At 51.0% G+C, this 27,557-nt stretch overlaps 1 protein-coding gene across 3 annotated transcripts; it reads left to right on the top strand.

Moving 5' to 3' along the window:
- The first annotated feature begins 455 nt into the window (after positions 1 to 455).
- Positions 456 to 22,354, top strand: PLOD3 (procollagen-lysine,2-oxoglutarate 5-dioxygenase 3). 3 transcript variants are annotated; one of them, XM_083185777.1, is made up of 19 exons: positions 456 to 657; positions 4,494 to 4,585; positions 5,343 to 5,479; positions 5,582 to 5,745; positions 6,069 to 6,181; positions 6,715 to 6,778; positions 7,330 to 7,427; positions 13,456 to 13,557; positions 15,056 to 15,187; positions 15,315 to 15,436; positions 15,530 to 15,634; positions 15,713 to 15,838; positions 19,090 to 19,231; positions 19,366 to 19,479; positions 19,562 to 19,627; positions 19,759 to 19,863; positions 21,026 to 21,172; positions 21,253 to 21,378; positions 21,468 to 22,354. In XM_083185777.1, exons 1-19 carry the CDS (start codon positions 555 to 557, stop codon positions 21,621 to 21,623), a joined length of 2,214 nt encoding a protein of 737 aa, XP_083041903.1. In that variant the 5' UTR covers positions 456 to 554; the 3' UTR covers positions 21,624 to 22,354. The 3 variants fall into 3 exon arrangements, with proteins under 3 accessions (XP_083041903.1, XP_083041905.1, XP_083041904.1); XM_083185779.1 differs by lacking the exon at positions 456 to 657 and adding an exon at positions 986 to 1,121; XM_083185778.1 differs by lacking the exon at positions 456 to 657 and adding an exon at positions 1,240 to 1,282.
- The last annotated feature ends 5,203 nt before the right edge of the window (positions 22,355 to 27,557 follow it).

Here is a 27,557-nt window from a genome sequence, read left to right on the forward strand (position 1 = left end):
TGGAGGATGGTGATGTCACAGCTGTATATAGCTATGAGTGCACCCTGCTATAGTACAGAGTACCTGTCGCCATTGGAGCCCCAGCACTCAGGTAACAGAAGCCGGAGCCCCAGTCCCTGCGCGGCCCCTAAGCTGCGGCCCAGTCAGGGCTGTTTCACACAGTACGGTTCCTGCCGCACGGTGAAATCCCGTCAGCCTGCTGGATCACAGGGCGGGGAGCTGTACACAGCAGGTGTAGGGGGGCGTATACCTCCAGCAGTGACGTGGCACAGACCCCAGACTCCCACCGCTGCCTTGTCCCGGACGCCACACAGCGCCCTCCCCGCTGATTGGACGCCAGCCAGCCTTCCTGTGCACCCATTGGCCAGTTGTGACAGACGCCGCCTGCTCATTGGCTGCCCGCGAAGTCCTACCCTATTGGCTCTGGAGTTGCGGGAAGGGCTCACTCTCATCCGCGATAGGACGGAGTCACTCTCCGTGGGTGGGGCCTGGAGCCCCGGTCTGTCCTGGAGCTGGAGGCCGCCTCAGAGTGACACTGTCCCGGCCAAGGAAGGATGGATCGTCCTGCGGTTGGAGTGTCCGTGCTACTGGTGCTCTGCGCAGCTGCGGCCGCTGCTACTGCGGGCGAGAGCAAGGGCAGGGGATCCGTGCGGCCCGGTAAGGGGGGGCGGGCTGGGTGTGTGCCGGGGGGTGGAGCATGTGAGTGTCAGCTCTTGGGTCAAGCTGCAGCGCTGTAACTTAAAGGTCCACCAGACTGTGACTTACTGGGAGAGTGTCAGCTCTTGGGGCAAGCTGCAGCCCACCAGACTGTGACTTACTGGGAGAGTGTCAGCTCTTGGGGCAAGCTGCAGCCCACCAGACTGTGACTTACTGGTAGAGTGTCAGCTCTTGGGGCAAGCTGCAGCCCATCAGACTGTGACTTACTGGGAGAGTGTCAGCTCTTGGGGCAAGCTGCAGCCCATCAGACTGTGACTTACTGGGAGAGTGTCATCTATTGCGGCAAGCTGCAGTCCACCAGACTGTGACTTACTGGTAGAATGTCAGCTCTTGGGACAAGCTGCAGTTCATAACGCAGAGAGGCTACATACATGTAATGTATTGGTGGATTGTCAGCTCTTGGGGTGAGGTACAGTCCTTACACCAGTGGTGTCAAACTCATGGCCCTCCAGCTGTTGTGGAACTACATGTCCCAGCATGCCTTGCCACCGTTTTTCCTTACATTATCTCATTGTACTGGGGGGCTACATTCCTGTAATGTATTGGTGGATTGTCAGCTCTTGGGGCAAGAAGCAGTACTTACACCGCCTTATTACACCTATAGAACACATAACTGTCCATAGAGTTGTGGATGGTCAGCTCTTGGGGCCACATTCGTCTAGCATGTAACTGTATGAGCACTTCATCCCATGTCGTGGCTATTTCTAGATTGCCAGCTCTTGGGCTCAGTAAGTGAGTTATGAAACTCCGTCTTGTGCTTGGTAATGATATCCGGCTTGGTGGAATGATCCCGAAGTGTGGGCTGGGGATGGGGACTTGTCCAGACATATTAATGTATGCGTAATGTCTCTGTATCCCACTGAGGTGGTGCGTAATGTCTCTGTATCCCACTGAGGTGGTGTGTGTGTGTGTGTGTGTGTGTGTGTGTGTGTGTATATGGCATGGTGTAGTAGTGTCTGTACTGGGGTATATATTGTATTATTATGTAGTATGAGACTGAGGGCAGGCTGCCCCGGCGGTCATCCCAGTCCTATATTCGGCTGTGGAATCTGCAGCGTCTGTGTGTTCCCCATACACCGCAGAGTACACCCCTCTCAGGGTCTAGTTATATACATGTGTCATGGCGGCTGTTTACGTACGGGATCGTGACCTGATTTGTCCCCCCAGGTGATAAATATTTCAGCACATACCAGCCTGCTGTGTGTCTGTCCTCGCTCCCCCCAGGCCGGGCAGCTTAATCCATCCATCTAATCCTAGGGTCTCTCCTTCTACCCCGTATACAGGCTGGGGTATGCTCTGTATTGATAATCTGCAGAGCATTACATCACTCACCTCTATGATACATAGGATATATCCTGCAGATTATTACAGGGACTGCTAGTGATCTGCAGAACATTGCTCTGTCTCATCTACCCCCTGACAGGTACATAGTGATATATCCTGCAGATTATTACATTACTGACCTCCCTAGTGACCTGCAGAACATTGACAGATATATAGTGATGTATGCTGCAGATTATTACATTACTGTCCTCTCTGGGGAGGGACCTGCAGAACATTGCCCCTGATCAGTACATAGTGATATATCCCGCAGAGTATCTCTGTTTCTCGTCACATTTTCCCATCATGACTATAACATTAATACTGAGAATGCGGACTCAGCGGATTCACTTTCCTCGGTTCCTTATGTTGCGGACACATTGGGGGAAATGCCATAGCAGGGGGTCTGCCAGCTGTGAGATGCCCGGGAGACATCTGACCAGGTCGGTCTGATGCTGCTCAGTGATTGGGAGGGGGGGCGCAATATTTGGGGACAATCCGGAGTATGGAGCTTAGTGAAAATCACAAGGTCGACACCAAAGTGCTGACTGCCAATGTCGACCTTTGCAAATACCAGCGAATGAGATGGCCACCAGGGTGTTCCGGGGGAGGATAAAGGGGTGCTGAGGGGGACGTGACGCACAGGGTGACTCTATGGAAGCATCTGGAATCTGCAGTGGTGATTTTGGAGAGAAGACTGAGCATTAGGGATTAATCGGAGGGAGGGGTCCTGCTGCTACTACTGCAGTATTACAGGAGTCTGCGGCCCCTCTTCCCCAGCTCACTAGAACCACTGGAATCCTCATATTTTCTCATGGAACATTCCGCGAGAAAGTTCCTTGGAAGAATTCCAGGCGCGTTGTCGTTACAGCATCCTGCACAGCTGTTCTATTCATCATCTCCCAGCCGGCACCTCCGCCTCCTCACCTCGTCCCCATCCCTAATTCCCACTGCAAGCCCCCTCCTCTGCCCCAGTGCTCCCACCCGATCACCCCCTGACCCTTTCCCTCCTGCAGTAATTGGATCTGCCGCCTCTTCATTGAGAGAAGGGGCAATAATGGTCTCTTTGTCCAGAGTCGGCAGCGTAAATACCCAGGAGCCCGGGGAGTGGAGCATGCTGGGAGGCTGCTACTGATGATATAGTGGCCCCTTTAGCGGACGTGTAGTAGTATCTGTGCGTGGTACACGTAGCCCTCCGTGTATTTCCCCTGACATAGTGAGGGCGCGTCGCGGCCTATGCCAGGGATAATATTGGGATAGGTTATTAGATATACAGGCTGCAGTATGTGTGCCCTGCGTTACAAGTGTCTCCTCTCTTCTGGGCCCCCAACACACACACACACCTTGATCCCGAAATCTGGAACCGCTCCACAGTGTCTCATTATATATTTAATATATATAATTTATTTGGTAGCTTTGAGAGGCGGGGTGAGAATAGGAGCCCCACCCCCCACTGCCGTGAGTGGCCCTCCGTATGTAACTCACGCCCCTCTGAGGGTAATATCTCAGCTGACGTGAGGTCAATACATATTACTGTACTGTTTCTACTGGGCAAAGTAAACCCTGAAGAAGGCTGTTCTCATGAGCTTGCAATCTAAAGGGGAGACCCCCCCCCCCCCCCCCCAAAGCTTGCACTCCGTCAGCCGTTTCATTTTATAAGTGAGGCCGCCGGCCAAAGAATGTGTGGGTACTGAGCCAGGATAACGTGACGTTAATGAGTACGGGCATTGCTGTGCCTGAGGCCTGGGCATGGTGATTAGCAGATAATGTGTTGTGTAGCAGAAAGCAATGGAGTCGTGTTCAGACAGAGGCACCAAGTAACACCTGAGATCCTGTACTGCACTATATGAACTGTATATACCTGAGTCTAGCACCAAAGTTACAGGGGACCTGTTCCGTAGAGCTGGCAATCTTATTGGTGTGAGTTGTTTAATCACGGTGAAAGATGTGCTGGTAACAGAATTATTCAACCAGTCAGTAGCTGCAGGTGCAATTCCAGAGGGCTAAAAAAAAAAAAAAAACAACATTAATATAGTACCACTGCACAAAAGTGGAAGCAAGGAAGAGGCAAACAACTACCAACCAGTAAGCCTCACATCAGTAGAAGTCACTATTTTAGGTGAATTAAAGGCAGGTAAGCGATGTAACAAAGCAATGAGTAAGGCAACTCAGATGCTTGGTTGCATAGGGAGAGAAATCAGCAGCAGAAGTAAAGTAAGGGGCAGACCAGGTGGGCCAAGTGGTTCTTGTCTGTTGTCACATTCTTTGTCTAAGCCAATCAGATGCTTGCTTTCACTGTAGCACTGACACTAGACCGAGAAGCATGAATGGCTGGTTGGGGGCACTTTGCCAGTCATATGACTTGTTGGAAAGCGGGTTAATGTTACTGTGATCTCCGGCCGGGGGTCAGCCTGTCTCCTGCCTATATTTATAATGCAAAATTAATATACTTTCAGACAAACTGTTGGTCATCACAGTCGCCACAGAGAACACGGAAGGATATCAGCGATTTGTCAGAACCGCCAAGCACTATAATTACACTGTAAAGGTGAGAGACACCCCCCCCCCCCCCCCCATTCCCACTACAATGGTCTATGGGGACTGATCCCATAATTCTCCCTGTCCCTATAATGTGTGTCCGTCTGTCATGGCGGTCTCTTACATAGTTACATAGTTACATAGTAGGTAAGGTTGAAAAAAGACTTGCGTCCATCTAGTTCAACCTGGTATAGATATCCATTGCTGATTTGGTAGGTTCTGGTATTTTACAGACAAATTATATTTCTTATTTGTACCCATGGATGTTTTTCTCCAGTAAATGTTTGTCCAACTTTGCCTTGAACGTATTTAATGAGCCAGCCGTTACCACCTCTCTGGGAAGAGAGTTCCAGAGTTTGACTGTTCTGACCGTAAAGAAATTCTTTCTACTAGCTGAATGAAATCTTTTTTCTTCTAATCTATACTCATGCCCTCGCGTCCTAGATTCCTTTCTAGTAGAAAATAGGGTGTGTGACAGTTCCTTATATTGGCCCTTGATATACTTGTACATGTTGAGCATGTCCCCCCTTAAACGTCTCTTTTCTAATGTAAATAGTCCCAAATTGCTTAATCTCTCCCCGTAGCTTAAATTCTCCATTCCCCTAATAAGCTTTGTTGCTCGCCTTTGGACTTTTTCTAATTCTATGATGTCCTTTTTTATGATGTCTCTGTGCCCCCGTCACTCAGGGCTCACTGTCTTCTGCTTCCTGTCTCTCTCACCTTTGTCTGTGAGCACCAGTTCATGTATCCTGTACCCATCTCCCCAGACTCTAGGCCTGGGCCAGGAGTGGAAGGGCGGCGATGTGGCCCGCACAGTGGGAGGAGGCCAGAAGGTCCGGTGGCTGAAAGAGGAGCTGGAGAAGCTTCACGAGCAGGAGGACCTAGTGGTCATGTTTGTAGACAGGTAAGCGTCCCTTCTAGCGGCTGTACTGGATTGGGCGATATATGGGGGCGCTGCTGAGTCTGTATCATAATTGCTCCAACCTGTTTGGTCTCCACCCCCCAGCTATGATGTCATCTTAGCTGGAAGCCCCATCGAGCTGCTCTGGAAGTTCAATCAGTATGAGCATAAGGTGGTCTTCTCCGCGGAGGGGTTCTGCTGGCCAGACTGGTCCCTGGCAGAGAAATATCCGCCCGTCGGCCAAGGCAAACGTTTCCTCAACTCCGGGGGTGAGTAGCGCTCTGTACATGTCTCACTAGTCACCGGCCAGTCTGTCCCGTCCCTGTGGGAGGTGTAACTCCGCTCCGGTGCCCCACTACTCCTATGGCTGGTGGGATCATCCAAATCTCCCCTGTGACTGGAGGTGGGACCCTGGCTTCTGGTTCTGTAATCCGTGTCCTGTCCCCCGGCTGCCCGATAGCAGAATGTGGCGGATACGAGCAGGTCATTGCACAAATAGTCTACGTGGGTGCATGGTCTTGTTTCCATGGCAATCCTCCTGCCGGTGGTGGTCTGTGTGCCCCTCACACCCCTGTCTCCCCTCTCCACACAGGCTTCATCGGGTTTGCACCTCAGCTCTATCGTATTGTGCAGCTCTGGAAATTCAAGGATGCTGATGATGATCAGTTATTCTACACCAAGGTGTACCTGGACGAGGACTTAAGAGTACGTTTTCTGTGTGCCTCCTCCCTCCCCCTCTACCTCCCTGTCTGTGCCTCCACCCTCCCTGTCTGTGCCTCCACCCTCCCTGTCTGTGCCTCCACCCTCCCTGTCTGTGCCTCCACTCTCCCTGTCTGTGCCTCCTCCCTCCCTGTCTGTGCCTCCTCCCTCCCTGTCTGTGCCTCCTCCCCCCCTGTCTGTGCCTCCTCCCCCCCTGTCTGTGCCTCCTCCCCCCCTGTCTGTGCCTCCTCCCTCCCCATCTGTGCCTCTCATGACTCTCTCCCTCCCCGCGTTTGTGCCTCCTCCCTCCCCATCTCAGCCTCCTCCCTCCTCGTCTGCACCTCTCCTCCCTCTCCCTCCCTCCCTGTGCCTCTTGCCCCCCTCTCCCTCCCCGTCTGTGCCTCCTCCCTCCCCGTCTGCACCTCTCCTCCCTCTCCCCCCCATGTCGGTGCCTCTTGTCCATCTCTCCCTATGTTGCTTGGCATTTCTCCCCTCCCTTTCCTGTCATGTCTGACCTCCCCTCCTCTTATCGTCCGCAGGAGAAGTTCAGCATCACTCTCGACCATAAGTCAAAAATATTCCAAAATCTCAATGGAGCCATAGGTAGGTAACTGCCAGAGATGTTCTTCCCATGGGGTGCCCGACCTGTGCCCGACCTGATGCTGCCCACACTCACAGACATACCAGGGCACTAGTCTAGTATCGGCCTCTCAGCGGCACTCGCAGTAACTGCGGCACTGGTAGAGGGATGGGCGTGGCCCAGGGAGGGTTAGGAATAAATGGCTGCAGCGGATTGGGTGGGTGCTGTGTAATGTGTGTTACAGATATAGCAATGCAGCGGATCGGGTGGGTGCTGTGTAATGTGTGTTACAGATATAGCAATGCAGCGGATCGGGTGGGTGCTGTGTAATGTGTGTTACAGATATAGCAATGCAGCGGATCGGGTGGGTGCTGTGTAATGTGTGTTACAGATATAGCAATGCAGCGGATCGGGTGGGTGCTGTGTAATGTGTGTTACAGATATAGCAATGCAGCGGATCGGGTGGGTGCTGTGTAATGTGTGTTACAGATATAGAAATGCAGCGGATCGGGTGGGTGCTGTGTAATGTGTGTTACAGATTTAGCAATGAGTTCTCTCCCTTCCCCTCATGCAGACGAGGTCGTGCTAAAGTTTGATCAGAATAAAGTGCGTGCCAGGAACGTGGCATTTGACACTATTCCTGTAGTTATCCATGGAAACGGACCCACCAAGGTAAAGCTCCACCACTTTCTTCTTACACCTCACCTCCACCTGCACAGTCCTTATATTCCCCCATCCTGTATTATCATATCTCTCCTACATACACCTCCACCTGCACGGTTCTTATATCCCCCCCATCCCGTATTATCGTATCTCTCCTACATACACCTCCACCTGCACAGTCCTTATATCCCCCCATCCTGTATTATCATATCTCTCCTACATACACCTCCACCTGCACGGTTCTTATATTCCCCCATCCTGTATTATCATATCTCTCCTACATACACCTCCACCTGCACGGTTCTTATATCCCCCCCCATCCTGTATTATCATATCTCTCCTACATACACCTCCACCTGCACGGTTCTTATATCCCCCCATCCTGTGTTATCGTATCTCTCCTACATACACCTCCACCTGCACGGTTCTTATATCCCCCATCCTGTATTATCATATCTCTCCTACATACACCTCCACCTGCACGGTTCTTATATCCCCCCATCCTGTATTATCATATCTCTCCTACATACACCTCCACCTGCACGGTTCTTATATCCCCCCCCATCCTGTATTATCATATCTCTCCTACATACACCTCCACCTGCACGGTTCTTATATCCCCCCATCCTGTATTATCATATCTCTCCTACATACACCTCCACCTGCACGGTTCTTATATCCCCCCATCCTGTGTTATCATATCTCTCCTACATACACCGCCACCTGCACGGTTCTTATATCCCCCCCATCCTGTGTTATCATATCTCTCCTACATACACCTCCACCTGCACAGTCCTTATATCCCCCATCCTGTATTATCATATCTCTCCTACATACACCTCCACCTGCACAGTCCTTATATCCCCCCATCCTGTGTTATCATATCTCTCCTACATACACCTCCACCTGCACGGTTCTTATATCCCCCCCCATCCTGTGTTATCATATCTCTCCTACATACACCTCCACCTGCACGGTTCTTATATCCCCCCATCCCGTGTTATCATATCTCTCCTACATACACCTCCACCTGCACGGTTCTTATATCCCCCCATCCTGTATTATCATCACTCCTACATACACCTCCACCTGCACGGTTCTTATATTCCCCCCATCCTGTGTTATCATATCTCTCCTACATACACCTCCACCTGCACGGTCCTTATATCCCCCCATCCTGTGTTATCATATCTCTCCTACATACACCTCCACCTGCACGGTTCTTATATCCCCCCATCCTGTATTATCATATCTCTCCTACATACACCTCCACCTGCACGGTCCTTATATTCCCCATCCTGTATTATCATATCTCTCCTACATACACCTCCACCTGCACGGTTCTTATATCCCCCATCCTGTATTATCATATCTCTCCTACATACACCTCCACCTGCACGGTTCTTATATCCCTTCCATCCTGTATTATCATATCTCTCCTACATACACCTCCACCTGCACGGTTCTTATATCCCCCCATCCTGTATTATCATATCTCTCCTACATACACCTCCACCTGCACGGTTCTTATATCCCCCCATCCTGTATTATCATATCTCTCCTACATACACCTCCACCTGCACGGTTCTTATATCCCCCCCATCCTGTATAATCATATCTCTCCTACATACACCTCCACCTGCACGGTTCTTATATCCCCCCATCCTGTGTTATCATATCTCTCCTACATACACCTCCACCTGCACGGTTCTTATATTCCCCCATCCTGTGTTATCATATCTCTCCTACATACACCTCCACCTGCACGGTCCTTATATTCCCCCCATCCTGTATTATCATATCTCTCCTACATACACCTCCACCTGCACGGTTCTTATATCCCCCCATCCTGTATTATCATATCTCTCCTACATACACCTCCACCTGCACGGTTCTTATATCCCCCCCATCCTGTATTATCATATCTCTCCTACATACACCTCCACCTGCACGGTTCTTATATCCCCCCTCCCCCCCATCCTGTGTTATCATATCTCTCCTACATACACCTCCACCTGCACGGTTCTTATATCCCCCCATCCTGTATTATCATATCTCTCCTACATACACCTCCACCTGCACGGTTCTTATATCCCCCCATCCTGTGTTATCATATCTCTCCTACATACACCTCCACCTGCACGGTTCTTATATCCCCCCATCCTGTATTATCATATCTCTCCTACATACACCGCCACCTGCACGGTTCTTATATTCCCCCCATCCCGTATTATCATATCTCTCCTACATACACCTCCACCTGCACGGTTCTTATATCCCCCCATCCTGTGTTATCATATCTCTCCTACATACACCTCCACCTGCACGGTTCTTATATCCCCCCATCCTGTATTATCATATCTCTCCTACATACACCGCCACCTGCACGGTTCTTATATTCCCCCCATCCCGTATTATCATATCTCTCCTACATACACCTCCACCTGCACGGTTCTTATATCCCCCCCCCCATCCTGTATTATCATATCTGTCCTACATACACCTCCACCTGCACGGTTCTTATATCCCCCCATCCTGTATTATCATATCTCTCCTACATACACCGCCACCTGCACGGTTCTTATATCCCCCCCATCCTGTATTATCATATCTCTCCTACATACACCTCCACCTGCACGGTTCTTATATCCCCCCCATCCTGTGTTATCATATCTCTCCTACATACACCTCCACCTGCACGGTTCTTATATCCCCCATCCTGTGTTATCATATATCTCCTACATACACCTCCACCTGCACGGTTCTTATATCCCCCCATCCTGTGTTATCATATCTCTCCTACATACACCTCCACCTGCACGGTTCTTATATCCCCCATCCCGTATTATCATATCTCTCCTACATACACCTCCACCTGCACGGTTCTTATATCCCCCATCCTGTATTATCATATCTCTCCTACATACACCTCCACCTGCACGGTTCTTATATCCCCCATCCTGTATTATCATATCTCTCCTACATACACCTCCACCTGCACGGTTCTTATATCCCCCCCATCCTGTATTATCTTATCTCTCCTACATACACCTCCACCTGCACGGTCCTTATATCCCCCCATCCCGTATTATCATATCTCTCCTACATACACCTCCACCTGCACGGTTCTTATATCCCCCCCCATCCCGTATTATCATATCTCTCCTACATACACCTCCACCTGCACGGTTCTTATATCCCCCATCCTGTATTATCATATCTCTCCTACATACACCTCCACCTGCACGGTCCTTATATTCCCCCCATCCTGTGTTATCATATCTCTCCTACATACACCTCCACCTGCACGGTCCTTATATCCCCCCATCCTGTGTTATCATATCTCTCCTACATACACCTCCACCTGCACGGTCCTTATATCCCCCCATCCTGTGTTATCATATCTCTCCTACATACACCTCCACCTGCACGGTTCTTATATTCCCCATCCTGTATTATCATATCTCTCCTACATACACCTCCACCTGCACGGTCCTTATATTCCCCCCATCCTGTGTTATCATATCTCTCCTACATACACCTCCACCTGCACGGTCCTTATATCCCCCCATCCTGTGTTATCATATCTCTCCTACATACACCTCCACCTGCACGGTCCTTATATCCCCCCATCCTGTGTTATCATATCTCTCCTACATACACCTCCACCTGCACGGTTCTTATATTCCCCATCCTGTATTATCATATCTCTCCTACATACACCTCCACCTGCACGGTCCTTATATTACCCCCATCCTGTATTATCATATCTCTCCTACATACACCTCCACCTGCACGGTCCTTATATTACCCCCATCCTGTATTATCATATCTCTCCTACATACACCTCCACCTGCACGGTTCTTATATCCCCCCATCCTGTGTTATCATATCTCTCCTACATACACCTCCACCTGCACGGTCCTTATATTACCCCCATCCTGTATTATCATATCTCTCCTACATACACCTCCACCTGCACGGTTCTTATATCCCCCATCCTGTATTATCATATCTCTCCTACATACACCTCCACCTGCACGGTTCTTATATCCCCCCATCCTGTATTATCATATCTCTCCTACATACACCTCCACCTGCACGGTTCTTATATCCCCCCATCCTGTATTATCATATCTCTCCTACATACACCTCCACCTGCACAGTCCTTATATCCCCCCATCCTGTATTATCATATCTCTCCTACATACACCTCCACCTGCACGGTTCTTATATTCCCCCATCCTGTATTATCATATCTCTCCTACATACACCTCCACCTGCACGGTTCTTATATTCCCCCCATCCTGTGTTATCATATCTCTCCTACATACACCTCCACCTGCACGGTTCTTATATCCCCCCCCCCATCCTGTATTATCATATCTCTCCTACATACACCTCCACCTGCACTGTTCTTATATTCCCCCATCCTGTATTATCATATCTCTCCTACATACACCTCCACCTGCACGGTTCTTATATCCCCCCATCCTGTATTATCATATCTCTCCTACATACACCTCCACCTGCACGGTTCTTATATTCCCCATCCTGTATTATCTTATCTCTCCTACATACACCTCCACCTGCACAGTCCTTATATTCCCCCATCCTGTATTATCATATCTCTCCTACATACACCTCCACCTGCACGGTTCTTATATTCCCCCATCCTGTATTATCATATCTCTCCTACATACACCTCCACCTGCACGGTTCTTATATTCCCCCCATCCTGTATTATCATATCTCTCCTACATACACCTCCACCTGCACGGTCCTTATATTCCCCCATCCTGTGTTACGTATCTCTGTCCCTCCTCCACCTGCACTGTCGCTACATTCCCCCAGCCTGTGTTACGTATCTCTGTCCCTCCTCCACCTGCACTGTCGCTACATTCCCCCAGCCTGTGTTACGTATCTCTGTCCCTCCTCCACCTGCACTGTCCCTACATTCCCCCATCCTGTATTACGTATCTCTGTCCCTCCTCCACCTGCACTGTCGCTACATTCCCCCATCCTGTATTACGTATCTCTGTCCCTCCTCCACCTGCACTGTCCCTACATTCCCCCATCCTGTATTACGTATCTCTGTCCCTCCTCCACCTGCACTGTCCCTACATTCCCCCATCCTGTGTTACGTATCTCGGTCCCTCCTCCACCTGCACTGTCGCTACATTCCCCCATCCTGTGTTGCGGGTCTCTGTCCCTCCTCCACCTGCACTGTCCCTACATTCCCCCATCCTGTGTTACGGGTCTCTGTCCCTCCTCCACCTGCACTGTCGCTACATTCCCCCATCCTGTGTTACGTGTCTCTGTCCCTCCTCCACCTGCACTGTCCCTACATTCCCCCATCCTGTATTACGTATCTCTGTCCCTCCTCCACCTGCACTGTCGCTACATTCCCCCATCCTGTGTTACGTATCTCTGTCCCTCCTCCACCTGCACTGTCCCTACATTCCCCCATCCTGTGTTACGTATCTCTGTCCCTCCTCCACCTGCACTGTCCCTACATTCCCCCATCCTGTGTTACGTATCTCTGTCCCTCCTCCACCTGCACTGTCGCTACATTCCCCCATCCTGTGTTACGTATCTCTGTCCCTCCTCCACCTGCACTGTCGCTACATTCCCCCATCCTGTGTTACGTATCTCTGTCCCTCCTCCACCTGCACTGTCGCTACATTCCCCCATCCTGTGTTACGTATCTCTGTCCCTCCTCCACCTGCACTGTCGCTACATTCCCCCATCCTGTGTTACGTATCTCTGTCCCTCCTCCACCTGCACTGTCGCTACATTCCCCCAGCCTGTGTTACGTATCTCTGTCCCTCCTCCACCTGCACTGTCGCTACATTCCCCCATCCTGTGTTACGTATCTCTGTCCCTCCTCCACCTGCACTGTCGCTACATTCCCCCAGCCTGTGTTACGTATCTCTGTCCCTCCTCCACCTGCACTGTCGCTACATTCCCCCAGCCTGTGTTGCGTATCTCTGTCCCTCCTCCACCTGCACTCTCCCTAATCTCTGTCTGTATCCAGCTGCAGTTGAATTATCTGGGGAACTATGTCCCGAACGCCTGGACCCATGAAGGTGGATGTGAGATTTGTGACGATGACCTGTTGGACATCTCTGAGGTTGACGTGAGTACACACCCAACACGTCAGGCGTGCCCATAGATTACAAACCATAAAATGGAACCGTTTTATTCACAGACCAAACACGAGGGAAATGTGAATCGACCATTTGCAGTCGGGTCATTCTGAAAATGTCATAACCGTAATACAGGTGTTTAAAATATGGGGGGGGGGGGGGGTAGATGGGACAAGGGGAAAAGTCTCTGGAATTGGAGATCTACAGATTAGATCTTTTGTCCAGATTCTCGGACAGACACCAGGGAGTGGGCAGGGGTTGACGCTCTTTTTGCTGTCTATTAGTGAATGGGGAGGGGGGGGGGGTGTTGTCCTGCAAATGGGTCTCCAGGGGGCATTATCTGTCCTCAGCCAAGAGGTGCTGCAGCAGGGACACCTTACTTCATACTCACATGTAAGCGGAATGTGGGGGCGACTACTTACAGCGCAGTAGGAGGAGCTAGTGATGGGCGGTAACAGAATGTAAGAAAGCAATCTCTGTACTCACATGGGTGGCAAAGGAGAAAGCGTCCAATCACCCGTGTGGTCTCAAACATCATACCTCCAGTATGACGGGCAGCCTGAGAATTGGTGCGGCGGGAGCCTGCCTGCTGGTCTTCCACGTCTGACGCCCGTCCTGTGAAGTCCCTTGTGACCTTCGGCGTCCGGTGGTGGACAGAGAAAAAGGGCAGAGATTGCACCGGCTGGCCGAGTATGCAGGACTTCTAATCAGGTTGTGGTATAACAGGTCAGCGGTCAAATGTCAACAACAAAGCAGTCGGCATAGAGAAAAGGTTGATATGAGGTTTTCATGTTTTTTTTTTTTTTTTTTTTTTTTTTTATTGGTGTCCATTTGTAGATTTCATCACTCGGACTCCCAATTAGTTACCGTTCCCAATCATAGTCCATGTGAATGGGAAAGTAGAAAAAGGACCAAAAAAAAATTAAATAAATTCCCGTAACCTCATGTCGACCTCCTACATGTATCGCTCATCACCATGTCGACTTTGTCTGTCGACCTATTGACGAGATACCTTTTATTCATGGCGTAGGCTGCACCGTGGCATTTGCCTTTTAAGCTCCGATCTTACCCCGGGGCCTTTGTCATCACCAGAGTTTGCCATTACTGGCTGGAACGGTCTGATGGCGAAACACATGTTCCCAAAGTCCTGGCTCAAGGGGCTAGGGAGCCGGTGCCCATCTGTGAGCTTCAGTGCTGAAGTCCTACAGGACATGTTCTACCGCCTCCTTATGGCCTTGCTGGGGGTGGGGGGGGGTCTACGTGGGGGTTTGAGACTGCGCTCCTTAGTTTAACCCCATTTTCTGGAGCAATGCATCTTCAGTCCCAGCCATGATGGTTCCTGTTTTCCTTCTTGTTGACTGGGGCTAAACCCTTTCTCTTTATATCTTGGGGCTGTTCGTCCTCCGGGAGTCACCGCCTCTGAGGAGCAGGTTATCGGCATGACCTATCCCAATGGCTTACAGTAGAAATCCCTCTGATCTCTTGCAGGACGACGACCTTCCCCATATCCTCCTGGGCATCTTCATCGAGCAGCCGACCCCGTTCCTGCCCCAGTTCCTGGAGAGATTGGTGGCGTTGAACTATCCGAGGAACCGACTGTCTCTCTACATCCATAACAGCGTGAGTACGGTTCCCCCTTTATACCTGAGACCCCTGACCCAATTCCCGGACACTATGTAACCCCCTCCACCGACGTATCACAAAGATGTTGTGGTCCTGAATGTTCTCTCTTCCGTGATCCCTGCAGGAGGTCTATCACGAGAAGCACATCCAGAGCTTCTGGGAATCCCACAAAGAAGAGTTTCCGAGTGTGAAGATTGTTGGTCCAGAAGAAGCGCTCGGCCAAGGGGAAGCCAGAGACATGGGGATGTAAGGGCCCTTGTCATACCGAGGGGCGGATTACCGGGTATTTGGGTGACCCTCCCATAGCCTGACCGATTAATGTGCGCTCTTCCCCTGCAGGGACCTGTGCCGCCAGGATGAGGCCTGTGACTTCTACTTCAGCCTGGACTCAGACGTGGTGCTCACGAACCCAGACACCCTGTACATTCTCATCCAGGAGAACCGGTCAGTGCGGGCGACGGAGGGCAGAGGTTGTAGTTACGTCTAGGCCAATACTGACCGCCCGTCACCCTCTCATTGCAGGAAGATCATCGCCCCAATGGTGTCTCGCAGCGGGAAACTCTGGTCCAACTTCTGGGGCGCGCTCAGCCCTGAGGGGTATTACGCCCGATCAGAGGACTATGTGGATATCGTACAAGGGAAGAGGATGTGAGTAGTTCTGTGTCACCCTGCAGGGGGAGGGGCAGGATAATATCCCCATTCTGTCTGTGTCACCCTGCAGGGGGAGGGCCAGGATAATAGCCTCCTTCTGTCTGTGTCACCCGGCAGGAGGAGGGGCATGCTCATAGCTTCCTCCTGTCTGTGTCACCCTGCAGGGGGAGGGGCGGGTTCATAGCTCCCATCTGTCTGTGTCACCCTGCAGGGGGAGGGGCAGGATAATAGCCCCATTCTGTCTGTGTCACCCTGCAGGGGGAGGGGCAGGATAATAGCCCCATTCTGTCTGTGTCACCCTGCAGGGGGTGGGGCAGGATAATATCCCCATTCTGTCTGTGTCACCCTGCAGGGGGAGGGGCAGGCTCAAAGCTCCCTTCTGTCTGTGTCACCCGGCAGGGGGAGGGGCATGCTCATAGCTCCCTCCTTCTGTGTCACCCTGCAGGGGGAGGGGCGGGCACAGAGCTACCTTCTGTCTGTGTCACCCGGCAGGGGGAGGGGTATGCTCATAGCTCCCTCCTGTCTGTGTCACGTGTTAATGACGATTAAATATGACCAGAGAGACAATAAGTGAAAAGCGCTGATTACGTAATAAGTCCGCAACCAACGTACCCTTTATACCTAACTACGTGCGAACAAAGCGTAGCGCAGCGTAGCGTACCTTTTATTGTATTATGTACACCAAGAACCAGTACCTTAATCAGAGATTCCTTCGCAGTACTTTGTCTCTAAACTGCGAATATACCTTATCGGACTGTGTCCGCAATATACCTTATCGCTATTATGCGAATAAACAGACACGACCACTGTATAGAAATAAGGAGATAAGAACTCCGTAAAAAGGTTGTATTTAAGTCCCTAATGGACAAAAGGGGGTTACAGACATAAGAATAAACAGGTATAACAAGTAATACAATATACTAACAATGAATACTAAACAGACTCTGCTAAGGGGAAAGAAAACAGATACAAGACACAATCAGCCAACCAATACAATAAGGAAAAATACCATTAATGCAACCGTTACCGTTCTCATCAAATATGCGAAGTGTAGTCCGTCAGAGCTCACTATCGTTCAGGGATGAACTATAGTCCGGTGGTAAGTCAGGGAAAGGTAGATGTGCCGAAGAGACTTTGGCTGCTCTGGGTCGCCTATCTTATAGGGTCAGAAAGGGGAGGTCAAAGGCCGTTCTCATTGGTCAGAGGTCGTATGTCAGGTCAGCTGTGATTGGGGGGTAAGCTGATACACCTGGTTTGGCTAGGTCCAGGGGAGTGAACTTTAAGAGTCCTTTGTTTGTTGGTATCGGCGTCAGCAGGGATAAGAACTGGTTTCATCTAGATTCCTTTGTTACATTCTTTCAACAGAAACTGTCCCTGGATTATGGATTATGTCCATAACTATCGGGCAGTGTATATTGTGAAATATTCGCAATGACCGGAATACTTCGCATAATGAACTGAACAGAACGGTACTAAACATGATACAGACAGATGTATGCAGGGCTAACTAAGCTATGTGTGGCGTTCTAAACCTTTAACTATATATTTTACTTAGTGTCAGTATGTATTTATGAATTTATGTGTGATAGTATGGCTACTCTTCTGGTCCACTTTGCCACGCATACTCGGGTATGGAAACTTTATTTGCGCAACTCTGCGAACCAAAATGGCGGCCATACTATCCTAAAATGGCGTGTGTGTAACTCGACTTCCATACACGGTATCACCCTGCAGGGGGAGGGGCGGGATCATAGCTCCCTTCTGTCTGTGTCACCCTGCAGGGAGAGGGGCGGGATCATAGTTCCCTTCTGTCTGTGTCACCCTGCAGGGGGAGGGGCAGGCTCACAGCTCCCTTCTGTCTGTGTCACCCTGCAGGGGGGGGGCAGGCTCATAGCTCCCTCCTTCTGTGTCACCCTGCAGGGGGAGGGGCAGGCTCATAGCTCCCTCCTGTCTGTGTCACCCGGCAGGGGGAGGGGTATGCTCATAGCTCCCTCCTGTCTGTGTCACGGTATCACCCTGCAGGGGGAGGGGCGGGATCATAGCTCCCTTCTGTCTGTGTCACCCTGCAGGGGGAGGGGCGGGATCATAGTTCCCTTCTGTCTGTGTCACCCTGCAGGGGGAGGGGCAGGCTCACAGCTCCCTTCTGTCTGTGTCACCCTGCAGGGGGAGGGGCGGGATCATAGTTCCCTTCTGTCTGTGTCACCCTGCAGGGGGAGGGGCGGGCTCATAGCTCCCTTCTGTCTGTGTCACCCTACAGGGGGAGGGGCAGGCTCATAGCTCCCTTCTGTCTGTGTCACCCTGCAGGGGGAGGGGCAGGCTCACAGCTCCCTTCTCCCTGTGTCACCCAGCAAGGGGCGGTACATGCTCACAGCTCCCTTCTCCCTGTGTCACCCTGTAGGGGGAGGGGCAGGCTCATAGCTCCCTTCTGTCTGTGTCACCCTGCAGTAGGAGGGGCAGGCTCATAGCTCCCTTCTGCCTGTGTCACCCTGCAGGGGGAGGGGCAGGCTCCTAGCTCCCTTCTGTCTGTGTCACCGTGCAGGGGGAGGGGCGGGCTCATATCTCCCTTCTGTCCGTGTCACCCTGTAGGGGGAGGGGCAGGCTCATAGCTCCCTTCTGATCGTGTCACCCTGCGCAGGCTCATAGCTCCCTTCTGTCTGTGTCACCCTGCAGGGGGAGGGACGGGCTCATAGCTCCTTTCTGTCTGTGTCACCCTGCAGGGGGAGGGGCGGGCTCATAGCTCCCTTCTGTCTGTGTCACCCTGCAGGGGAGGGGCGGGCTCATAGCTCCTTTCTGTCTGTGTCACCCTGCAGGGGGAGGGGCGGGCTCATAGCTCCCTTCTGTCTGTGTCACCCTGCAGGGGGAGGGGCGGGCTCATATCTCCCTTCTGTCCGTGTCACCCTGCAGGGGGAGGGGCGGGCTCATAGCTCCTTTCTGTCTGTGTCACCCTGCAGGGGGAGGGGCAGGCTCATAGCTCCCTTCTGTCTGTGTCACCCTGCAGGGGGAGGGGCGGGCTCATAGCTCCTTTCTGTCTGTGTCACCCTGCAGGGGGAGGGGCGGGCTCATAGCTCCCTTCTGTCTGTGTCACCCTGCAGGGGGAGGGGCAGGCTCATATCACCCTTCTGTCCGTGTCACCCTGCAGGGGGAGGGGCTGGATCATAGCTCCCTTCTGTCTGTGTCACCCTGCAGGATCATAGCTCCCTGCAGGGTTAGGGGCGTGCCTATAATTCCCTCCTGTCCATATCTTTCAGTGGGGTGTGGAACGTGCCGTACATCGCCCATACCTACCTAGTTAGAGGTGAGACCCTACGGAAAGAACTGTCTAACAAGAATGTCTATACGTTGGCCGGATTAGACCCGGACATGGCGTTCAGTAAGAGCGCGAGAGACAAGGTAAGCCGTCTCCCTGTTACATGGCTCCTGGTGATGGGGATCATTCAGTTCCGCTATTCGTTGAACCCCGCATGCATGTTGTAAGGGGCACATCTGATAACCGCCATGTAACACGTATGTGTCCTCTTGCTTAGAGCGTGTTCCTGCACATCAGTAACAGAGATGAGTTTGGTCGTCTGATCTCCACATCCCGGTACAACACCTCCCACCTGCACAACGACTTGTGGCAGATATTCGAGAACCCTGTGGTAAGGATCTCTTACTCGCTGGTCCCCAGCGGCGGTTCCGTGGCGGGCCGGCGATAACCATTACTGTCCTCTCCCCCCGCAGGACTGGCGGGAAAAGTACATCCATGAAAACTACTCTAAGATTTTCGAAGAGGATTATTTTGAGCAGGTAATTTGCATAATTCTGCATATTCATGAGCAGCGCACAGAGGGTTAATCTGCCAGACATCTCGGTCCTAGTATGGACAGAATGTGTTCCGGTTTCCCTCTGCATAAAGGTCCCTGTGTCTGTCTCCTCAGCCGTGCCCCGATGTCTACTGGTTCCCCATCTTCACAGACGTGATGTGCGACGAATTTGTGGAGGAGATGGAGAACTACGGGAAGTGGTCGGGTGGAAGGAACCAGGTAAATATCTGACCACCGGGCTACGTGGGTGCCTCAGGAAATCCATTTCTGTTACCCATTTATTTTTCATATTATGTCGTCGGTTTCCTACTGTCCCAAAAATGAGGGGAGGGCGATGTCTCGTAACCGCCATTGTGTCTACAGAAGGTTCCCTTTACAGAGGGGAGACAGATGTGGTGGCACCGGTCACTGGTGGTTCCTTACAGATGGTAGTGGCATGGGTCACTGGTGGTTCCTACAGAGGGGAGACTGATGTGGTGGCAGCATCGGTCACTGGTGGTTCCTCGCAGAGGGGAGACTGATGGTGGTAGCATGGGTCACTGGTGGTCCCTTATAGAGGGGAGACAGATGGTGGTGGCGGCACCGGTCACTGGTGGTTCCTACAGAGAGGAGACTGATGTGGTGGCATTGGTCACTGGTGGTTCCTTATAGAGGGAAAACCGATGGTGGTGGCACTGGTTTCTGATTCTGGTAGATTGGTAAGAGTAGACAGACGTTGGTGCCAGTCTCTGGTGGTCCCTTACAGAGGATAGGCGTTTTTGTCAGACTCGGTTATATACGTGGGTGTATTTATGCCAGGAAAGCCTCCGGGTAATATCCCGGTTACTGACCTTGTGCATTTTATCAGTCTACAGTACGTATTGTATTACCAGTTTATAATCCTGTGGGTATTTTGTGTTGATATTTCGCTGCCACGCAGGTGTACAGGAAAGTCTATGGCACGTTCCTTCCCTACACACGAACTGCCTGGATTATGGTCATCATTCGTCCATGAGTAAATAAGTTCCATATTACTAACATTAGTGTGTTGCTTTATGGCAGGGATGGGGGAACCTTTGGCCCTCCAGCTGTTGAACTACACATCCCAGAATGCTTTGCTACAGTTTTAGCATGGCCAAATAGCAAATCTGTAGCAGTGCATGCTGGGATGTGTAGTTCAGCAACAGCTGGAGGGCCAAAGGTTCCCCAACCCTGCTTTACGGAGTGCGTTTGTTCCTCATTTTCTATAATTAGTTTGTGACACAACAGTGTGATTGTCACATAACGATGGCATTTTTAGCTTTTAATGGTTTACATGGTCGGGTACCTCTATTTATACCCCGCATGGGGCCCTTGTGCCCAGAGCGTCTAGACCATTTTTTCACTTTCTGGTTCCTCCCAGGACCAGCGCCTGGCAGGCGGCTACGAGAACGTCCCCACCGTAGACATCCACATGACCCAGGTTGGGTATCAGGAGGAGTGGTTGAAGTTCCTGCTGGAGTACATCGCCCCCGTCACTGAGAAACTCTTCCCCGGATATTACACCAAGGTAACCTGACCTCGGGAGTGCCGTGACCGTTATGGCTACGGGTAACTCCCATTGTAACCCTTTCATCTCTTTCTCACCAGGCAAAGGCACTTCTCAATTTCATAGTCCGATACCGGCCGGACGAGCAGCCGTTCCTGCGCCCTCATCATGACTCCTCCACGTTTACAATCAACGTCGCCCTCAACAGGAAAGGGATGGACTATGAGGTGAGTCCTAAATAGTCCTTACCCGCAGCACCCTCCTCTCTACTCCCTCCCAGCTCCTCCTCTGATCTCTCACTTCCTCTGTCATTTAGGGCGGCGGCTGCCGATTCCTCCGCTACAATTGCCAAGTGGAATCTCCGCGCAAAGGATGGTCTTTGATTCACCCAGGCCGGCTAACCCATTACCACGAGGGTCTCCCCACCACCATGGGGACTCGATACATTATGGTGTCCTTCGTAGACCCTTGACCACTGCTTTCCTCTAGCACACATCTAGGACACTGCGACCGAGAGGAGAAGGAAAACCATCTGTGTCACCGGCTGAACTGTAGCGCCTGTGTGTCAGACTTGATGGCGGCGTGCGCTGGACAGCAAAGCAAGATAATGGCTGTACGAAGGCTATCTCCAGTAAGCCGGAAGAACGTTCTCTCCGCCGTTGATTTTTCCAGTGTTGGCGATTAGTCAACAACGACATAATTCCCAGCACGAACCTGAAGAGCAGTGTCACCCGTTCTGTCCCTGGCTGTGGTTATGTTCCGTTATCCCTCTGTGTCTCTATAACAAAACATCACTGACTGCTGATTGACCTCACGCCGCCGTCATTTCGCCTTTCTTTATAAATAATGTTTTTCTCTTTGCACAGAAGCCCAATTATTTGCACATTGGCCACAAATCGGCTTCGGGGCTCCCGATCATTGTTACGCTTTCAGTTTCATTTGGGAAATGGACACCGGAGAAGAAGCGCCCCACGTCCGGGCCGCACCTTAATGGGAATATCATGGAGGCATATCATTGGGCGCTGAGGAGGGGGAGTAGTTTGTTGCTGGTTTCATTGATTCATTAAGTGCATTTGCTGCCTTTGTACAAAATGCTTTAAATTATTTGCTGCCTACATTTATTATTATTTTTTTATAGAAATAATTTTACAGACAATCACGTATCACGTTTTACATTGTTTAATAAAATGTTTCTCTACTTTGTGAGGAGATGTTTTCTCTTCTGTTCAAGAACATCGGCTCGGAGGGGCAATGCCCTAGCAAACCACTCACACCCCTTCTGTACTAACAGGGACAATGCCCTAGCACCCGCCCACCCTCCCTACTGTACTAACAGGGACAATGCCCTAGCACCCGCTCACCCTGCATACTGTACTAACAGGGACAATGCCCTAGCACCCGCTCACCCTGCCTACTGTACTAACAGGGACAATGCCCTAGCACCCGCCCACACTCCTGCCGTCCTAAGAGGGGCAATGCCCTAGCACCTGCTCACCCTCCCTTCTGTACTAACAGGGGCAATGCCCTAGCACCCGCCCACACTCCTGCCGTCCTAAGAGGGGCAATGCCCTAACTGCCGCTTAGGCTAACATTGAATAAAGTAACCACAACTGACACATATCCTATGTCTCATGTCGATGAGCTACTGGACTGGAGTCTCGACGCTGGACCTAGGTTCCTGCCAAATCTCACTTACCAAAGGAGCCCAAGAGCTTTCTGCCTTCATCACACCGATAGGTCTCTAGTACCATGGCTTCCGGGATAAAGGATGCCATGATGCAGCGAGTGGTAAATTTCCTACTGAAGGGGTTTCAAAACGTTGCCCAAGGCTATCTCCATATCGCCATCTTCAGGAATACCTGGGAGGAGCATTTAACTCATGAAGATCGGACAGGCCAGACTCCCCATACGCCCAGATAAATGCCAGATAGGGATGGTTAAAGTACCTAGAACATTGGGTGGGTTGGAGGAGGCGCTATTTATATCAGATCAGGAAAAGGTGGCGGCTATTGGCAATTGACCTAAACTGCAAGTTTGGGCCTTCCTTGGAGTTGCTGGGTGTTACAGAAAATTCATACCGCAGTACAGCGCCGTGGCCAAGGCTCTAACAGACTTGTCCAATAGGAGAGCTGCTCAGAAGACTGAATAAGCAGTGAGCACCTTAAGAAGGCCCAGTGTTGAGCCAGGTGGGAGAAGAAGGTGAGAAACACCCAATCGTGTATCTATCTCCGAAGCTAGCTGACCGGGAGACAGCTTATTGGAGAAGAAGTGTCTGGCCATTGTCTGGACCTTAAAGAAACGACAACCTTATCTCAGGATGCAGTCATTAGGGTTGTCCACTATTGGTCGACAGACCGTTACAATGCTGATGGGTTATTCAGAGGCAAAGTAAGAAATGCCAAGCTTTAAAGACCTTCTGCCCGTTTCCACAGGATGCCAACATTGAGACCGTGCCTGTCTGCTCAATTCAAGAAGGGGGAGGTATGTGAGGAGGCAAAAGAAAGGGGTCATCTAGGACTTGACAGCATCTTAGAAAATAATTAACTGTATGGCCCAAGTTCTTAAATGGAAGCCTTAAGTCTGCAGACACCCTACTCAGGATCTGATGGGCGTCCGTATTTCTTCATGTATGGTCCTGTGTCCATGGTAATTGTAGGCATGTGACAAAGGTAGAATGAATGAAACCTAATTTTAAATACTTTTTTTTTTTGGGGGGGGGGGGGGGGGGTTGCAGGGAAATAAACTCATTTTTTTGCAAATAAGTAATAGGAATTATTTGATGCACTAGAACCGTTACAAGCATTGAAGGCTGTTCTTCAGGCTATTCTTCAGCCCTGTGCACTGTCTGAGCATGCTGAAACACCAAATATACAGTATGTGTTAATGTTTTCTGTTTGGATTGGAAATAGGTTGCAGTTTTCATTAACACCACCTGGTGGCAGCGTAGTTCCAACAACTAGTGGAGAAAAGATTCCAATACTGTACTGCTCCCTCTGGTGGTAATATGTGGCATTGATTTAACATATATTACTGCCTTAAATTTAAATGTCGCCACAAGGTATCTGCAGCACCGAACATGGGGCATCAAAACGATTGTGGAAAAATACAAACCCAGGTTTGAGGGAACCGGGGAAGTCAGGGGAAGGATACAGCAGCTCATTATGGCCAAAATACCAAGTAATACAAGTTTGTGAGGGAGGAGCAGGAGGTAAATCAGACCTTACCTATAAGTAATGTAGGGTCATGTGGCCATATCTGCAATTAGTCAACACTTTAATTCTAATTTCAGTGATGTCACTGGTCCATAGTGACTGCATACGATGCACCCTCAGAGATGACACAGACTCCTAGTGACTGGGTAGGCTGCAATCTCAGTGACGTCACTGGGTGAATGGATAGACTGATGTCACAGATTCCTAGTGATGTCACTGGCCCATAGTGACTGAGTAGGCTGCACTCAGTGATGCCATTGGTCCCTAGTGACTGGGTAGGCTGCAATATCAGTGACGTCACTTGGTGAATGGATAGGACTGATGTCACAGATTCCTAGTAACAGTTGTTGAGGTTGAAAAAACATACATAAAGTCAATCAGGTTCAACCTATAAGGCAGCGGTGGCCAAACCTGTCCTCAAGATCTACCAACGGTGCATGTTTTCCAGGCAACCTGTGGATCTATAGTAGGTATGAATGCAGCAGGTTTTAAAATGTGACAGTTAGTAATGACTGCAGCTGTGCACCAGCTAGGGGGTCTGGGGAATGTGACAGTAATGACTGCACCTGTGCACCAGCTAGGGGGTCTGGGGAATGTGACAGTAATGACTGCACCTGTGCACCAGCTAGGGGGTCTGGGGAATGTGACAGTAATGACTGCACCTGTGCACCAGCTAGGGGGTCTGGGGAATGTGACCGTAATGACTGCACCTGTGCACCAGCTAGGGGGTCTGGGGAATGTGACCGTAATGACTGCACCTGTGCACCAGCTAGGGGGTCTGGGGAATGTGACCGTAATGACTGCACCTGTGCACCAGCTAGGGGGTCTGGGGAATGTGACAGTAATGACTACAGCTGTGCACCAGCTAGGGGGTCTGGGGAATGTGACAGTAATGACTGCACCTGTGCACCAGCTAGGGGGTCTGGGGAATGTGACAGTAATGACTGCACCTGTGCACCAGCTAGGGGATTTGGAAAACATGGACCGTTGGTAGATCTCGAGGACCGTTTTGGCCACCCCTGACATAGTCAATCAGGTTCAACCTATAGGGCAGGGGCGGCCAAATCAGTCCTCGAGATCTACCAACGGTCCATGTTTTCCAAATCCCCTAGCTGGTGCACAGGTGCAGTCATTACTGTCACATTCCCCAGACCCCCTAGCTGGTGCACAGGTGCAGTCATTACTGTCACATTCCCCAGACCCCCTAGCTGGTGCACAGGTGCAGTCATTACTGTCACATTCCCCAGACCCCCTAGCTGGTGCACAGGTGCAGTCATTACGGTCACATTCCCCAGACCCCCTAGCTGGTGCACAGGTGCAGTCGTTACTGTCACATTCCCCAGACCCCCTAGCTGGTGCACAGGTGCATTCGTTACTGTCACATTCCCCAGACCCCCTAGCTGGTGCACAGGTGCATTCGTTACTGTCACATTCCCCAGACCCCCTAGCTGGTGCACAGGTGCAGTCGTTACTGTCACATTCCCCAGACCCCCTAGCTGGTGCACAGGTGCAGTCGTTACTGTCACATTCCCCAGACCCCCTAGCTGGTGCACAGGTGCAGTCATTACTGTCACATTCCCCAGACCCCCTAGCTGGTGCACAGGTGCAGTCATTACTGTCACATTCCCCAGACCCCCTAGCTGGTGCACAGGTGCAGTCATTACTGTCACATTCCCCAGACCCCCTAGCTGGTGCACAGGTGCAGTCATTACTGTCACATTCCCCAGACCCCCTAGCTGGTGCACAGGTGCAGTCATTACGGTCACATTCCCCAGACCCCCTAGCTGGTGCACAGGTGCAGTCATTACTGTCACATTCCCCAGACCCCCTAGCTGGTGCACAGGTGCAGTCATTACTGTCACATTCCCCAGACCCCCTAGCTGGTGCACAGGTGCAGTCATTACTGTCACATTCCCCAGACCCCCTAGCTGGTGCACAGGTGCAGTCATTACCGTCACATTCCCCAGACCCCCTAGCTGGTGCACAGGTGCAGTCATTACCGTCACATTCCCCAGACCCCCTAGCTGGTGCACAGGTGCAGTCAATACTAACCATCACATATTGAAACCTGCTGCACTCATTCCTACTATAGATCCACAGGTTGCCTGATATACATGAACCGTTGGTAGATCTTGAGGACAGGTTTGGCCACCGCTGGTATAAGATCTCCTGCTTGTAAATTACCATCAACCAGGTATATGTCAGCAATTCAACAGTCCCTAGCCGCCAAGCCTGATGAAATAGTATCTTAAAAAATTAGATATAAAGTCCTAGCTATTTCTGAGCTTAGCTCCATTAAACCTTAGGGTGTGAGCCATCCGGCCCTGGAGATTTATTTATCTGGTACTTGTTTCCTAGCACGGCGCCCGTCGTAGGTGATCGCATACCTTAAGTTAAGGTATGCGACCGATGGACGCGACCAATGCGATTGCAGGGCTATTTTTAGCCTTTTCCCCGACAATGAAAAATCGGGTCCATTGGCCCATTTAACATTGTTCCCTATGTAAAATCGCGTCAATCACATCGGTCGCATCGCATGCCTTAACTTAAGGCATGTGAAGCGACCGATGCGATTTTACATAGGGAACAATGTTAAATGGGCCAATGGACCCGATTTTTCATTGTATAACCACCCTTATGGGTATTTTACATGACAAATGCGCCCCCCCCCCCCCATTGTTAACACCACCCCACGATCAACGGCAACCCGAAGCGTGGCGAGCGCAGCGGTACGCGTCCTCTGACCTTTTCATACCCCCACTATCCATGTCAGCGTGAAGTTGATTTTATATAGTGTAGCGAGCCACCGAGCCCGAAGCGTGGCAAGCGCAGCGAGCCCCGCGAGGGGACGCGTAATACCTGTGAAGTAATGTGCGTGCGCTCACCGCGCTTCGTGCTCGCTGCGCTCGCCACACTATATAAAAATCAACTCCACGCTGACGTGTATAGTGGGGCTATGAAAAGGTCGGAGGACGCGTACCGCCTCCCCTCGCCATGCTTCGGGTTGACGTTGATCGTGGGGTGGCGTTAACAATGGGGGGGGGAGCATTTGACCCATCAGGGTTGGAAAAAAATAAAAATTGGGGTCTGGGGGCCATTTAACATTGGGGCCAATGTAAAATCGGGTCTCAGGGACCATTTTACATTGATTCCAATGTAAAAATCGCATTGCATGCGATTTGGTTGCATGCGAT

Source organism: Crinia signifera, chromosome 4, assembly GCF_055691185.1.
Source record: "Crinia signifera chromosome 4, ASM5569118v1, whole genome shotgun sequence".
In the NCBI taxonomy this organism is placed as follows: domain Eukaryota; kingdom Metazoa; phylum Chordata; class Amphibia; order Anura; family Myobatrachidae; genus Crinia; species Crinia signifera.